Here is a 16,310-nt window from a genome sequence, read left to right as displayed (position 1 = left end):
AAAATGCATGGCTAGTGAACAAGCAACTGGGCTTATTTGGACAGAAATGACACAGTACAGGTTAAATTGATTAGTTATGTGCCATAGTGTAAGAAACCCAAGGCAAAAATTACAGACCAAAACCATACCAAAACAAGGTGTACAAAAACTGAGTTTTGACTGTATATTATCATTATAGCATCCGTCCATCCTTTCATTTTCTACCACGTATACTGTTCAGATTTTTGGGAAACCAGAGCCTTTCCTAGCTGACTTTGTGCGTAAGTTGGACTACACCCTGGACTGGTGTCCAGTCAATGACAGGGCGCATACAGAGACAGACAACCGTTCACACTGCAGGTGAAGTCTGAGTCAGAGTCAATCACTAGATCATCAGTGACTACACAACAAATCCAATGGTGCAGATTCGGAGCTTCTTCTCTGGAATGAGATCTCTAACTGAATCAAAGGCAACTGAGCTCTCTGTACAGACATTAAACCGATGTTTGCTATTCCTCTGACACACGTCTTTCAAACGCAAACAAATCTAGACACCAAAGATAAGTGGCATCAATAGAAACATGTCACAGTGCATTACGGCATACATACTGTACCGACAAACGCAAGCCATAATTCCAGCTTTATAACGTTTCAGGGTGTGCGCTAGTGTTATTTAACACCTTGACTGGTTTTTAGGAGTCTGTTTGCTTTGAGGCAGCAGGAAGTGTTTATCTATGTGCCACATGGGACTGCAGTGTCACAGAGGAGGAGCAGATATGTCCATTAAAATCTGCTCTTTTTAATGAGCGGAGAGAAGAGGCTGAGAGACAGAGCTTTGCCCCTGCTATTAAAATCAGGTCCTACTCAGTTTGAGCTGCGCTGGTAATGGGGATTTGTCCTGCAGGGTGCTGTGAAACTGTCAAACTGACAGCTGTGTGAATAGATGGGAATTGAGGAGTGACTTCCAGGTACCACGGCCACAAGGAGCAACTCACTCAGGGACACGGTGAACTAAACCACATAAACTCTTTTTGTCAGCTGTTTTTTTAATGAGCTTCACATCTGCATGGTAGTCAGTTAAGTCCAGCGGTACAATTGTTTAGAAATGTGTTGAAACGGTGTAACCCGCTTTGGCCGTACAATTCCAATTTCAATCAGGCGCGTATTAAGTTGACATTAAAGATGACATTTTAGCACTGTCATTCATTCATACCTATGGACAATTTGGAGTCACCAATTAACCTAGCATGTTTTTGAATGTGGGAGGAAACCGGAGTACCCGGAGAAAATCCACGCATGCACGGGGAGAACATGCAAACTCCACACAGAGATGCCTGAGGGTGGAATTGAACCCTGGTCTCCTAGCTGTGAGGTCTGCGCGCTAACCACCAGACCGCCGTGCCGCCCCATTTTAGCACTGTCATTTCAGCAATTATTATAGGTTTAACTCGGTTATCATTTCCTTTTGAGGGATGTTTTTCCAAAAGAGGAATCAGCCTCAACAACGACATTTGGGAAGCAGCATTCGGGTCATCACTTGTCAACAAAGTTTAGGTCGTGTTACACTGTTTTTACATCACAGTTTGTCGGTGAGTTATCGGTATCGGTCTTGAGAAGCAGGAAGTTAGATGAAAACTATTATCCAGCATCCGTTATTCATCGTGGTTAATTGGTTCCAGAGCCGAACACGTTAAGTGAGCGTCGCAAAAGCCGTGCGGAATGTCCTCATTTATCAGAGCTTTCATAGTCGAGTGCACTGCCCTGATGTAGTTTCCTGTGAAATTTCCGTGAAACATTTTCCACAATCCCGGTGAAGGAAATAAGCAATATCATTTTCGAAAAAGCAATCAACAAAATTCCACAATCGTCCCACTACGTCTTCAGTGTGGAAGTCATTGCTGCACAGAACTTTTCCTAAGAGTTTGACCCTGGAACTTTTTATGAACTGCTATGATTACTTCCATTAATTACTGTGAGAAAACAAATCAGACGTCCTGGAATGGATTGTGTTGGAATTGAAGTTTCCGTTTTTATAAAAACTTACACGGCCAACACATTAATTAAGCCTGAATTACCTTGGGTTTAATGACATGAAAAGCTATGCTAGATGCATTTGAAGCTTGTAAACAGTGTGGCAAAATATTAGAAGAAAGCAAACAAATAATTTTGCCTGATGGGTAGAAAATACAGTATCCCTTACTGGTGTTATTTCATTTATTCCCTTCATCCAAGGGAAGGTCGTCATCAAGCACCAGGCAGAGGGATCTGTAATTATACAGCGATGATAGGTGTACCATGTATAATAGAGACGTGTGGGGGAGACGTGCTTCTTTACCTAAAATCTCACATTATCGGATAATCAAGGTTTATTTAATTGAATTTTTTGACAATGTGGTGTGTGCCAGCCAGTGTTTCGACTCCATTACGACTCATTCGTTGCTCCCAAGGGACAAGTGGTATCAGAAATGTGTTTCTTCTCTCTGCATGCGTGAGTGCACTTGGGAAATGCATCTTTTTACACAAGATGAGAGCTGGTGTGTGACTAGCCAGTGCCATAATTGGCACTGTGTGTGGCTCATACTGGATGGAGAACAACACAAAGCTGAAACTGAAAGCAAATAAAGTCCGAAATACAGAAGAGGTATTAGTGACCTATTTAAAAAAAAATATGTGTCATCAGCAGGAAGTAATAGCTTCAATGCCAGGAGAGCCAACACACACAGGAAGTTGAGAATTTTGAAAAGCAAGCAAAAAAGGTGTTGATTTCGATCTTTTGCTGGTGATAAATTATACAGCAGTAGGGCTGGTAATCTCAGGGTAACTCACAATATGCGATACATAGCTCATGAGCATGAAAATATCAACATGACAATACTGTTATCAATATATTCCTCTCACCTGGTCGTGTCCTAACTTTTCCCACCGAGAGTACACATAATTTGCAATGATTTGTAACTGTTAAGCATCTATCAATGACCGCTTTTTAAAGTACAAGCTATTAAAAGATGTGTATTTTACTTTTGCAACAAAATCCTCAACAAACTAATCAACTAATCCTCGGTGCTTGCGTTTATGGAAGACATTGCCGCCATGCAATTCCAATTGTTTTATTAATAAGTGGCAAGGGCATTGTAACACTCATACCGTCTGAGCCGCACTAGAATGCTGTGCTAAGTAAGGTAAGTTCCAATCAAACTTGCGGACGAGTAATATATGATTTTCAGAGCTATTTCTGATTATGTGATGCACTCAATCGTAATCTGATGCATGTTCAAATTAAATAAAACCATTACCATTACCATTTCGCTGGCTGACCTGACATTTCAGGTGGGAGGGGGCAGTTTAGTGTTTGTGAGGAAATACTACCATGAATGAGCAATAAGAAGAAAAAAAAATATTTCCCCAAATAATGTTCTTTCTCCTCACAATGACAACATTCCATTGACGTCATGTACATTTCCTAAAGATTCCCCGTTTAACAGTAGATTCCCTTTTTATTGGCCAATTCTGTGATTCAGTTACAAACAACTGTGCAAAAGTTCTCTCCAGCATTAAACTTTGAAAATGACTTCAACATTAAAAGGACATTGTCACTATACTTCACATTAACAAACATACCTGTGGATAACATACAAACTAATAATCTGTCTAAATACTGAGTGCAAATACCAAGCATAATATTCAGCTTTATGAAACAAACAAAAAAGTCAAATCAGGCCAAAATGCTTCCATATCTTGTGTTTTTTGATACATTTAGTACAATCCATTAATGCTGCCCTCATTGCGAGATAATGAGGCATAAAACAAAGCACTCCGACTCTGAACTCCATTAATTGCCATTAACACAAAACCAAAGTTTCTGTGTGACCACATGCTAACAGTTTATGTGTAAATTTGAAGAATAATTTGTAATACATTGTGTGCAATTAAGTATCAACTGTAGTTATTATGTTGAACAGACTTGATGATATTTTAAGATTAACATCTATAACACGTGACAAAATACAAATGTTGAGAAATATTATGACTTGTCAAAGTCCCGGTGAGAAAAAGGAAAAAGGGAAAACATGGACAGAGTGGGTGAATGAATGGCTGACTTTGGGCATTATGATCAGTTATTAAAAGAACTTCACAAGGAATATCCAAGAGGCTACAGAAATTACCAGAGAATCCACCCCCCCCCGACCTGTTCCAAGAGGCGGTGGAAAGGTTAACCCATTCATGAGAATGAGGCAAACTTTGACATGCACCGCCCGCAAAAACATTATGCATACCAGAAATTGTCATTCATTCATTCATTTTCTACCGCTTATCCTCACAAGGGTCGCGGGGGGTGCTGGAGCCTATCACAGCTGTCTTCGGGCGAGATGCGGGGTTCCAGAAATTATGACCATTTCAAAATTTTCTTTATACTTCACACCTGTTTATAACCAGTTTACTCACTGGCGTGCAAAATTGCATACCACTGCAGGGAATACATTACTAAAAGTGTCAAGGTGGCTTATGGTGTGTTTGTACAGTATGTGGATTCCTGGTTTCTCTCTCCTCCCTCTCCCAAAACATATTGATTTGTTAGGTTCTCCTGGGCCTGCTCTCACAACAATTTACCGTAATAGGGCTCCATATGAATACGTTGTAATAAGTGGAAAAAACATCTTATTTACTGTATATCCAAATATGATTTCCCACTAAATTATTGTGAGGTCATGCTGCCTTCATTCCTCTCCCTGCTTGTCAAGTTAAACCGTAAGTATTAAAACACAGTGTAACACTGTATGTGTAATAAAATATCTTAAACACCCTTAAACCCACCATGCTTCATATAGTGTGTCCAGACAAAGCATTAAAGTTGAACCGTTAAGTGTATTATAATTACGTTTTAATGAAACTTGAAACCACAAAGCGCAAACAAGCTGCTGCACAATTGGCACAATTGAGGATGAGTTGTCAGTCACCGTGAGAAAATGTAAGGTCAGAGAAAGGATGCATCGGCCTCTGGGGGTTCAAATATTTGAGGAAGGCTAAGCTTTCTTCTACTTTAACAATGGAAATGTGGTCATGTGACCATCTCTATTCTCTGTTAACCAACTTACTAACTGTTTGTGTTTGGTTCATGTTGATTTGGTCAGTTTCTAGGCCCTAATCGATGACTCGATTAATCAGAACAAGCTTTAATCCAACTAAGAAAATAATCGACAGTTGCAGCCCTAATCTCCAGTGGGAGGAAAATTGTACAAGTTCTGCACTTACTTGCGTGCTCAGTACCAACACAGCTCAGTACCCTTGCACGCGTTTCTCCATTGTTCTCCACATCAAAACACAACACTTCCTCATTTTCCACCAATCACATTCACGGCAAGCAAGGTGCATTCACGAACACTGGCATTCCGAATATCAACAATACAAGCAGGTTGCCAGAATGATGCATCAGTTATCAATTTCTGCTGGAATTGTAGGGAATTTAGGCAGAAAATAGGCACTAAAAGACATTCCTTGTGTTCTGTATTGCTTCTGGTTTTGCGGTGATGATAATGACAAATTGTTGGTTGTTGATTGTTGATATTTTATTTCATATTGGTGAATGTATTTACTGTATTTTCCGGAATATAAGTCACACTTTTTTTCATAGGTTGGCTGTTCCTGCGACTTATACTCCAGAGCGACTTATAAATGAAAAAAAGTGTTTATGTTCCAACACTGGACACCTTTTCTGTTCAGGCTTATTTTTTGTGTAGCTGAATAACCATTGTGTTAGCATACCTTATACCTATTCAGCCTGTTGTCTATTCTTTTATTGTTAGAACTTGCCTTCCAAGAGGATGTAATGTCTGTTTTGGTCAAGTAGTTTGTAAAATAAATTACCTGCAAAAAATGCGACTTATACTCCAGTGTGACTTATGTATGTTTTTTTCTACCTAATTATGCATTTTTGGCTATACTCCGGAGCGACTTATAGTCCAGAAAATGCAGTAGTTGTCATTTTACTTGCAGTATATTATTGAAGTATTTGTTTATTATTTATCTGTTGAACTTTCATGTCACTAAATTCTGTAACAAAAATAAATAAAAAGGCATTTTTTTTTAGACAAAATGTTTTAGGTTTGTGCATAGTTTAAGCACCAGCAGATCAGTCACTAATCAGTGTCAGTCAATTTTTGTGAATCACGTGATCGTCATACACCAATAAATGCCTTTCAACACGGATCGCCGAGCAGTGATGCTTTCATGCAGCGTAGTGTCATCATCATCATTTGGAACTTAACTGCCAACTCGTGCCACAAAAACTATCTTGCGGGGGTATCACGTTAAAAAACTTGAATATGGCATTTGAAGAACAAACACCTGACAGAGTATGGTGAGTTTTCGAGGCTCACAGTGTGATCATCAAACGGCAACTAACACAGCCATGTACCGGCTAAGCTAATAACCCGCAAAAAAAATTAATTTATTGGACAAGATGACCAACCTTTCTTAGCGTTGGAAGACACCAGTGCTCTCTCACTCACATGGAAGTCCTGCTAGAGCTTCATTTTCATATGCAAAGTCTCCTTAAAGAAGGCGTCTCTCTGTAAGAGAGGCCACAAGTGCGTCAGACTACCCTAGGGCAGCTGTGAATACAGATGTAGCCTACCACCACCAGTGTGTGTGTGTGTGTGTGTGTGACTGAGGAGTGAATGAATAATGGCTTCACTTCATTGTGAAGCGCTACTGGTACATTGAAAAGCGCTATATAAAATCTAATCCATTATAAGGTTGCAGCTAAACCATAATATTATCCTTTTGATTACAAATACGTCTACAGCGGAACCACTGACGTTGAACACAATCAATTCTGGGATGATATAGTGTGAATTTTGAAACTACTTTTCCCATCGGAAATAATGTGGGGGAAAATATGTTCCAGGAAAAACAGTCACCATCCTTTATTAACACAGTATTGCCCTGATTATCATATTTGAGGGGTGCCCTGACCACCTCAGCAACACCCTTATCTTCTATATCAGTGTTTTTCAACCTTTTTTGAGGCACGGCACATTTTTTACGTTGGAAAAATTTTGCGGCACACCAATAACCAACATTATTTGCTTCTTTCAGTTTTTTCCTGATTACGGACTCGCCACAGCAGATCCTTTTGATCCGCATACTAATTTAACCAACAATGTTACAACATGTCACCACTACCTCTCACGTGCATCACTAAGTCTATTGGAGGAACGAGGCAATCAGCTACGTGTTCCCACATGGACGAATATTACATTGCTCTGCCAGTCTTTACACCAATGACACGCCACAATGACATAATATTTGCAGAAAATTATTAATACATGTTAATTAAAAAGAGTGACATTGAATAATTCCACAGATCAAAAAAAAACACAGATGTTGAAAATCACTGTTCTATATAGTACCAGATCACAAGTCTCTACCTCATCCTTTCATTAGGTTCTGTTATTTATCTTGTTCATACAATTTCTGTCTTGACGTGGTCACACATTTACAGTCCTCCTTGCACTCCGTATCTCGTATTGCAGAAGACACAATCACATACATTTTATGTGACATCTTTATTACGTGTGGAATGCCGATGGTTGTGACTGTCGATAATGATGACTATTTCTGCTCCAGCATCTGGTGTGATGTATAGAATACAGTACTCGGACAGTAACAATTGCAGGAGAAGTGAGAAGTTTTATATTAACTAAAAGCTGAAAAACTGCCAAACAGGTAGACTAGAGAGTAGAGAACACTGGGTGTGGCTGTAGGGAGCAATATAATTTATCACAGATCTTAATTATAGACTTCATCAATATTTATAGTCGCTGATTTTGGTCTTTGTCTTAGCTCTGGAGACCTGCTTTCCTACACTTTTCTGCTGAGAGCTCACTGCAAGGAGATGAAGCTGTCAGCATGCGCTGAATTAAATTAAATTAAAACAAGCCTTTGTTGTCCCCTGCTGTGCCCACCTGCGTGTCCCGGACAATTACCCTCTCCCTTTTGTTGTTTTGCAGCCAGTGTTGATGTCTACAGGACACACTCCAATGTACACCTCCGCTGTTTCCACACTGGTAAGCGCGACCAACCGGTGTCTATCTGTAAAGCCTGAATGTTGTCAGTATCGTCGTCGTCATCGTCATCGTCATCATCATCAGTCGTCATCAGTTCGACTGGCTGGTGTGCTCATTTCCTGTCATTTTCCTGTCTTGGCTTGGCGGCTCGCAGATTAAAATGAGATGATCATCCATCATTCCAAGCTATTTTCCTGTAACGAGTATGAGGTCATCTTTTGGGTGGTTGTATCAGTGTTCATGCTTATTCATTCAAACTATTACCTCAGTTGAGTGCTCTGTGAATATTTAATATTGCTGTAAACAAAAATCTGCTTTCATCAAGCTATTTGAATGACATGTCCAAAATGGATGAAATTTCTAATCTACAGTTTGGCAATCAAGGAGAAAACTGTTAAACTACAAAACTGCTTTATAAGGTCATTTTACTCCAGTTAGCACATATAGTACAAAGATGTCATAAATAAAACATGTCAATCCCTACTCAAGTACTAAGAGCAAAGATGGAACAAATCCTGGAGGGCATCACTTTTTAAATGTCACTGCAGTTTAATAGACATTATTGTTTTTGCAGATCACAAAGTAACCTGCAGGTGTCAGTGTTTGACCATGTAGTGTCCCGTTTATGACCTTGAAAAGATCATTATTAAGCGTGTCTAATACAACTTTGTCATAATCAGGTGGTGTTAATGTCATGCTACATGAATTGCTCACATTATGATGTGTTTTTGAAAATAAAAACACTGTCCCTCTCTTTAAACACACACATAATCTCATACATAAAAGCATATTTGAATGGTATTTCACTTTCAAAATGCCAACTTCTATTTTCCCCACATTGGTTTTCTGTCTCAGTGATGCATTGCAGTATATGCGTGGGCAACCATTGCAGCTGGTGTAGTACTCGTGTGGTCGTGTTGATGTGTAGGTGGTGTCGTCAGACTGTCGCTTTATTGCATTAATGGCGTCGGGCTCGCCAAGCTCTCCAGGCCTCATTGATTTACAGGTAGGAGGCACTCTGGCAGCTTTATTAGGGACAATTGCACAAATGGGGAGATTAAAACACAGCAAGATTTCTCGATTGAAGAAAAAAAACCTGCTTCGCGAGAACAGGGCAGCCAGAATCCACTCGGACTTTGAACTATGGCATTGCGACTATGAATGATAATAAATGTAATATGGAGGTGGAAGTGTGCTAGGTATTATTGGAACGGCACACCAAGTGCTTAACGCACCTACCTTAGTGTTCCCAGCATTAGCGAGTGATGTGTGGATGTTTTTCTCCATCGGCATTAAACAGCTGGGTGCGTATTATTAATATCCAAGCAGAAGCTGTACTAATTCTACATTTGATGAAATTTACTCAATATTTATCAGATTAAAACATGTGCATGTACAGACTTCTCGGCCATAGCAGCACTCTGCAGGTTGGCCTCAAATTTATTTCTTCTAAACTTAAGACAAACACGTACCACTTCCACATGGAATGGGAGGAAAACCTTTTTTCACGCTATGAAATATACTATGGTCAACTTCATGCAATGTTAAAATAATGTCTCAATGTTTATTGTTACTGCCGTCTAGTAATACTACATATCAATATGTTTTTGCCGAACAATGAACTATAGTTTACTATGAAACAGCGATCATTTATTCAAACACGATATAGTGAGACACCAATAATCAAACTGCGATACTGAGAGGGCCGACTGTAATTAAAATAATATTACATTTGGAAAACAAATTCAGACGCATTTTCACTTTATTCCCACATTCCAAAAACATGCATTTTACCAGAGAACTGGGATAGGCTCCAGCATACCCCCACGACCCTAATGAGGAACAGCAGCATAGAAAATGGATGGACACAATTGTTACATTTAAAAATAATTACAAAATAATATTCAGTGTTGAGCTGCACGTTGTTCGAGTGGTTAGCTTGCAACAAGGAAACCGGAGTTCGCCCATCTCTGTGTGGGGTTTGCATGTTCTCCACGTGCATGCCTGTTTTTTTTTTCCGGGTACTCCGGTTTCCTCCCACATTCCAAAAACATGCTAGGTTAATTGGCGACTCCAAATTGTTCATAGGTATGAATGTGACTGTGAGGTCCAGGGTGTACCCTGCCTCGCCCGAAGACAGCTGGAATAGGCTCCAGCACGCCCGCGACCCTCATGAGGATAAGCAGTAGAAAATGAATGAATGAATATTCAGTGTACTGCATTCAATTCAATCCGATCCACAATATGGTAGATAGATACAGTATATACTGTATTACTGTATACTATTTATAAAGCAAAATATTAACGTATTGTTGACGCATTGCAGTTCAACACCGCTGCAAACTACAACTAAAATACAGTATACATTAATAAATTACCGTAATACACTTCTGACAGTGTCAAACATTTAAAATGTAGCAGGGCAGAACACTGAAATGACTTCTTTTAATTGGGTCTGATTAGACGATGGAGGTGTACCTAATGTTGTGGCCAGTCAGTGTATATTTTAAACCCCTTTCAAAGACACATTGTAGCTGTGCAGCTGAGAACAACACAAGACACAACATGCTATTAGTGCTACACTTGCAGAGCTGCTAATGAAAACCAGCATGCAGCTTTTCTTATGTTACACTCTTGTCTTTTCTAATGAAAAGAGATGCAAATCAGCTTGCATCCTTTATTTTTCCACGCAAACCATCCTCAAAGAAGACTGTCAACCCCTTCCAGATGTATTTGACATCCGTCTCTAATTCCTGCATATAGCATTCCCCCAAGTGGTCTCTATTATACCATCCCGTCTCTGCTCTGCACTCTTGTCTGCCCTGTATCTCCTGTCTGTCGATCTTCATTTTCCTCGTCCTCCTTACTTTTCTTTCATAAATGTTTAAAGATGTCCCTGAAGCTTTAGTGTAATTACTGCGCGGCAGAAGTCCAGGTCCTCTGGGAAGTATGAATGCAAAGGGGGGTGGAGGGGGGGGGGGGGGCATGCTGCGCATTCTGTATGAATGACAGAAGACAGATAGAGAGGGCCTTGCAGTTAGAGGAGGGGTGACAAAATGAGATAGGTAAGACGGGGGGGTTTATCGAACAAAAACAATGTTTGCTGACAGCTTGTCCTTCTGCATGTCCTTACATAAGTATGATCAATAGCTATGTGTCTGTGTATACTGTAAGTACTTTATTTCATGCTTGTCAAGCAATCTTTTAGAAAAGAGCTGTTGTACTTGCTACGGTAGCGGTATGGTATCTACGTCATATGGACAAAAGTATTTGGCCATCGACAGGAAGTAAAACTGGAAGATAATGTAGCTTATATTTATATTTGCTCATACATTTGATTATTGTCATGAGAATTACATGAACTACACTCATGAGCTTCCACTGTTTGTACCTTATCAGTAGAAGCTCAAAGACTAGATAGGACAGCTCTTGTCTGAGGGGTTGGTGCAGGATCCAAAGTTTTTATCCTCTAAATCGGAAGAACGGCAGTCGAGATACAATGGCGTGGGGTCCTACTACGACTGTTTGAAATGAAACCATTATTGTCTTGGTGTGTTTCTATCTATAGTACAGGGGTTTCCGTAGTGCGGCCCCAGGGCCATTTTCAGCCCAACAGTCATTATATAAATAGATTTAAAAAAAGAACAAAATCAATTTTTTTTTACAATTTAAAAAAAATTACAGAAAAAAGAATAGAGTTGCAATTTTTTCATTATGTTGGAAAAAAATGTACAAAAAATTAAATGAGTATAAAGTCACAAAAATTACGAGAACAAATGCGATGTGTGGAAAAAAAAACAGCAGCAAAAATGAACAGCGGTGTTACTGTTATTACTGTTCACAGTAATAATACACTTTGTCACCTACTGTATTCATTTTCTACCGCTTATCCTCACGAGGGTCGCGGAGGGTGCTGGAGCCTATCCCAGCTGTCTTTGGGTGAGAAGCGGGGTACACCCTGGACTGGTGGCCAGCCAATCACAGGGCACATATAGACAAACAACCATTCACACTCACATTCATACCTATGGACAATTTGGAGTCGCCAATTAACCTAGCATGTTTTTGGAATGTGGGAGGAAACCGGAGTACCCGGAGAAAACCGGAGAACATGCAAACTCTACACAGAGATGGCTGAGGGTGGAATCGAACTCTGTTCTATCTGTGAGGCTAACCACTCGGACAGCTGTTTTCTATTTAAACATATATATATCTTGTCATATCTACATGGACTGGTTTTCAAAATGTAAAATCAAGTGCCCCCCCACCCCCGCTGGGAAAAGTTTGGAAACCCCTGCTTTAGAGAATAAGTATATACTTTGCATCCTACACCATCCCCTCAAACTACAGCTATCATATCTAGACAGACTGGAGCTGTCCTATCTAGTGTTTGAGCATGAACTGATGCAGCCTGTTCAGATGAGAGGCAAAACATCTTCAAAGACAACCTGAACAGTCCACTTGCGATGAATGCCATGCCCTGAGAATACAAATGACCAGCATGAACAAGAATATTCCCAGGCATGCTGTTCCTGCTGACTCAAAGTCAAAGTAGGACTTGCGGGGCTTCTCTCACAGCAGAGTTATGTCTGCTTGTCCTTCCATTTTCATCTGTAGAATAATCCCCCCCTCCCCACATCACCACTGTGGCCATTATACAGAAAGACAGGCAAGTAATTGCCATCAAACTTCCCTCCTTGCTCTTCTTTGCCTCAGTGGCAGGGATGGGAGGGGTAAAGTACAGTATAGCTGCAGAAAACATGAACTGCATTTCTCAGCGAGCAGCAGTTGGAAAGACACCGCTATCGCAACCCCGCTGATACGGATGATGGAGGACGTGAAGGATTAGAGCCCCCCTCTCCCCCTCACTTTGGATGGGTGACTTCTTAAGACAGGACGACGAGGACTCGGGATAATAGCCAGCTGTATCAGGGATGGGGAATTTGTAAAGCTGAAGCTGTTGGTTTGGGGGATAAAGATGAAGTCTATGGTTATGAGACAGCAAGAAAGAGGACGACACTAATTGGGCCATGGTCATTACTGATGCGCATGCTTTGTCTAAAGCTTTGTTGAGTCTTGTGGTTGAGTCTGGGGTAAAGAGATATATCTTTCTTTTGAATCAAAGCAATGTGGATTCTACGTAGACTTTGATGTATAGATGATTTTTCATGAGAGCTGACCAAGCGTATTTGAAAACAAGTACATCAAGAGTGCTGTTCTTCCACGGAAACTTAGTGTGTATCATTTTTGAGAGTTGGATATACAGGATATACTCGTCAGAATTATTCTGCATTTAGACGTCTCCACAATGTTCATGACCGTGTGGTACGCTAAAAAGATGGGCTGTCAGCTCCTCAACAATGTGTGGAAACCCAAAAAACGACCACGCCATAAGTGGGTATGTTTGGTTTTCATGTTTTATTATGTGATTGTATTTGTTTGATACCAACTGATATTGGTGAGGGGAAGTATATTGGATTCGAAAAAGCTAAGACTTTTAAATGATTCATCATATTTTTTCGGCTTTTCTCTGTCTGGGGTGGCTATACAGCAAGTCCGTCGAATCAATGGTTATGCTTGGTTTTTATGCTGTATACGCAACTCTGGCCGGGAAACCACACCCACGCTTGTACCATTACACCACTAATTGTTGGTCACTCTTCTTTAATTCAGCACATTTCCTTATATAGTGATTAGGGTCATGTATTATGAGTGTGACACCTAATTAAAAATGGGTCATGACAGATTATGCATTTTAAGCACACAAATTAAGACAAAAACAGTCATATGTGCATTATATGAATTTATTATGATATAAAGTACATATTACGTAAGTCTGTTCTTGGCCATGTCTGCCCTGTATGTTGTGGTAAAAAAAAAAACATGTTGGCATCAGTCATATAAAAAGGACATTACATTGACCTCGTTTCACCACGTTATTTTGTTTCCTATGGCGAGACAGCATCTATTTGAGGCGTGGTGTTTAGTATTTACAGTATTCAAGTGGAGGTCACTATTTGAGGAAATGCTGTATCACAGGGGCCATGAGTATTCTTGGAACAAAAAATAAATAATTCAGAGTCAAACCGTAATTATGTAAAAAAAAAAAAGTGCAGTTCTGTATCTTTAATATTCCAGCAAAGGCGGAGGTGGTGGCCAGCTGTGTACACGTTAATGTACGCTGCCACCCTTTCCGGCACTTGACATGCAGCGTTTAAAAGGGGCCAATAAGTGGGCAATCTGCTTAATATGACATCTAAATTAACCTTGGTCCTGCCATGCACTCGGCCAGCACTAAAATACGCACATATATCAAATTATCACAAAAACATGACCCAACTGGCATGGCAGTAGACATTAAGAAAATGCCACACCCACAGCTTCTGAGTCCTAATGCAAGTCCGTCATGCTATTATTTGACTCTTTCTGGCCTAAATGAAAGGAAAAGCAGCCGTGGCAGTACTGGCCAACGCCAACGTACTTCCCATGATGCTTATATGTGTAATTGTTTCAGTAATTCATTGAGCATTTAAAAGGGAGGGAACCATTAACTTGTTGATTATTTAATGGGCCTTCCAACTGTGAGGTGTGCAATTACGCATTCAATCACCTCTCTGAAGTATCGTTTGGGGTTCATCTCACTCAGGTTCTGACGAGATGCCGTCACATGAGCAGAGGAGGTTCACTCATTAGGTGATCGATGTTGTTTTTAGCATCCATTTAGAAAACATCTGTCATTTTGAATGCAGCTTGTTTTTTGTGAAAATAGCACATGCACATCTGCAGGAGCATGTGCATGAAAAACACGGACAGTGTTGTTGAAACAGCAAGATTCTCTGTAAAAGTCCCCTCAGGGCAACTGCCTACGCACTGTTATATATCTGCTGGCGATACTCATTATCTCAGCCTGTAGATAAGGATGAGTTTGACGTAATGTTGAACAGCTCACACTGAAGCTATGCACAGGTGCTGGTTGGAGGCAGCAGGAGAGCTTTTTTAACGTTTTGTACAGAGCTATTTCAAGTTGCTAGATTACGACATTTATCATCAGCATGAGGTTAATAACGGCAGCAATCCTCAAGTTAATGATTTTAGATTGGGCTTTTCAACACCTTTTTTTGACATGAAATGTAGCAAAATGTGAATAATAACTTTAATTAGAACTTGTGCGGTGCAATGTGACCATTGTACAGTTAAGCACTCAAAGCGGAATATCTTATAGCAATATTATCATCAGTGTGTGAGGCCAGTGTTCAGGTCCAAAACCCTGCAGGAACTTACAAAAATGGCAGATATGGCGCAGATATGCTGTACTGAAAACAGCCTCAGCCAAAATACAGTATGTGGATGGAACCCTGATGCATTTCTGTGAGAAGAAGTTAGCTCCAACATATAAGATGCGGTCTAAAAAAAAAACTTAACATCGCAGTGGATGGTTAGAAGTGTTATATAGGGAAATATTTTGGCTCAAAACACCAATGCAAATATAAATTCCAAAATGTTTTCTAATGTATTTATTCATTGGGTGCAGTACAAATTGAGCAACGTATAAGCTCTGTATGTTACTGCCACAATTAGCTACAATAGCTAAATTTCATTTGTTGCCCTAAGGCAGGCACCATAAAAACAGATTTGCAGATAACATCACACACACCATAAAACCATAAATAGAATATAAATCCGATATTAAAGTGATTCATTATCACATCAACAAGGAGTGACTTGAAGGTTAGGAACAGTTTCTCAATGCATAAATTGCATTATATCACTCAAAATCTCAGTATATGGACCTATTGTGAATGAAGTGTTATGATATTCTAGAACTGGAGCCAATGCTCCTTAAATTATTAACTGTAATAATGTATGCTAAACAGTGAGTATTTAATTTTTATGATTGCCCAGATGGCTTTTAAAAAACTACATATCATACTGTCAGATTAATAGGATTATAATGATCAGTTTTAATGAAAGCTGGAGCTAAGTTTGTACAATTCTTGTGTGTGTGTTGTTGTAGAATGGTCAGTGAAGGTCAGCAGGCTGATTTTTACGCCACTGCTCTCCAAGCACTTTAGGTGTATAGCATCTTTGACATAAGCCTGCAACATAGTACAAGAGTGTAGTGGGTTCATAACAGCGAGTTTATAAACTCAAAATATATCACACCCTGAGAGGGAGGGTGTATTTTTGAAGGAAGATCATACATGCATGCATGCTCTTCAGTCTGTTAGCCGTAATGGACAACTAGACCCAGTAAGGTACACGTCA

At 39.9% G+C, this 16,310-nt stretch overlaps 1 protein-coding gene and 1 long non-coding RNA gene across 3 annotated transcripts in view; one reads left to right on the top strand and one right to left on the bottom strand.

Annotated features, from left to right (window-relative positions):
- Nucleotides 1–16,310, top strand: part of LOC131138765 (disks large homolog 4) — a 46,526-nt gene that overhangs the window by 14,452 nt on the left and 15,764 nt on the right. For both annotated transcript variants that reach the window (XM_058087979.1, XM_058087980.1), the window contains exon 3: nt 7,989–8,045. In XM_058087979.1, the coding sequence (XP_057943962.1) occupies nt 7,989–8,045 (57 nt within the window). The remainder of the gene's footprint in view (nt 1–7,988; nt 8,046–16,310) is intronic.
- Nucleotides 1–16,310, bottom strand: part of LOC131138767 (uncharacterized) — a 65,627-nt gene that overhangs the window by 40,788 nt on the left and 8,529 nt on the right. The window lies entirely within an intron of this gene.

This window comes from Doryrhamphus excisus, chromosome 11 (genome assembly GCF_030265055.1).
Source record: "Doryrhamphus excisus isolate RoL2022-K1 chromosome 11, RoL_Dexc_1.0, whole genome shotgun sequence".
NCBI lineage: Eukaryota > Metazoa > Chordata > Actinopteri > Syngnathiformes > Syngnathidae > Doryrhamphus > Doryrhamphus excisus.
This window is presented reverse-complemented; position numbering and strand designations above follow the sequence as displayed.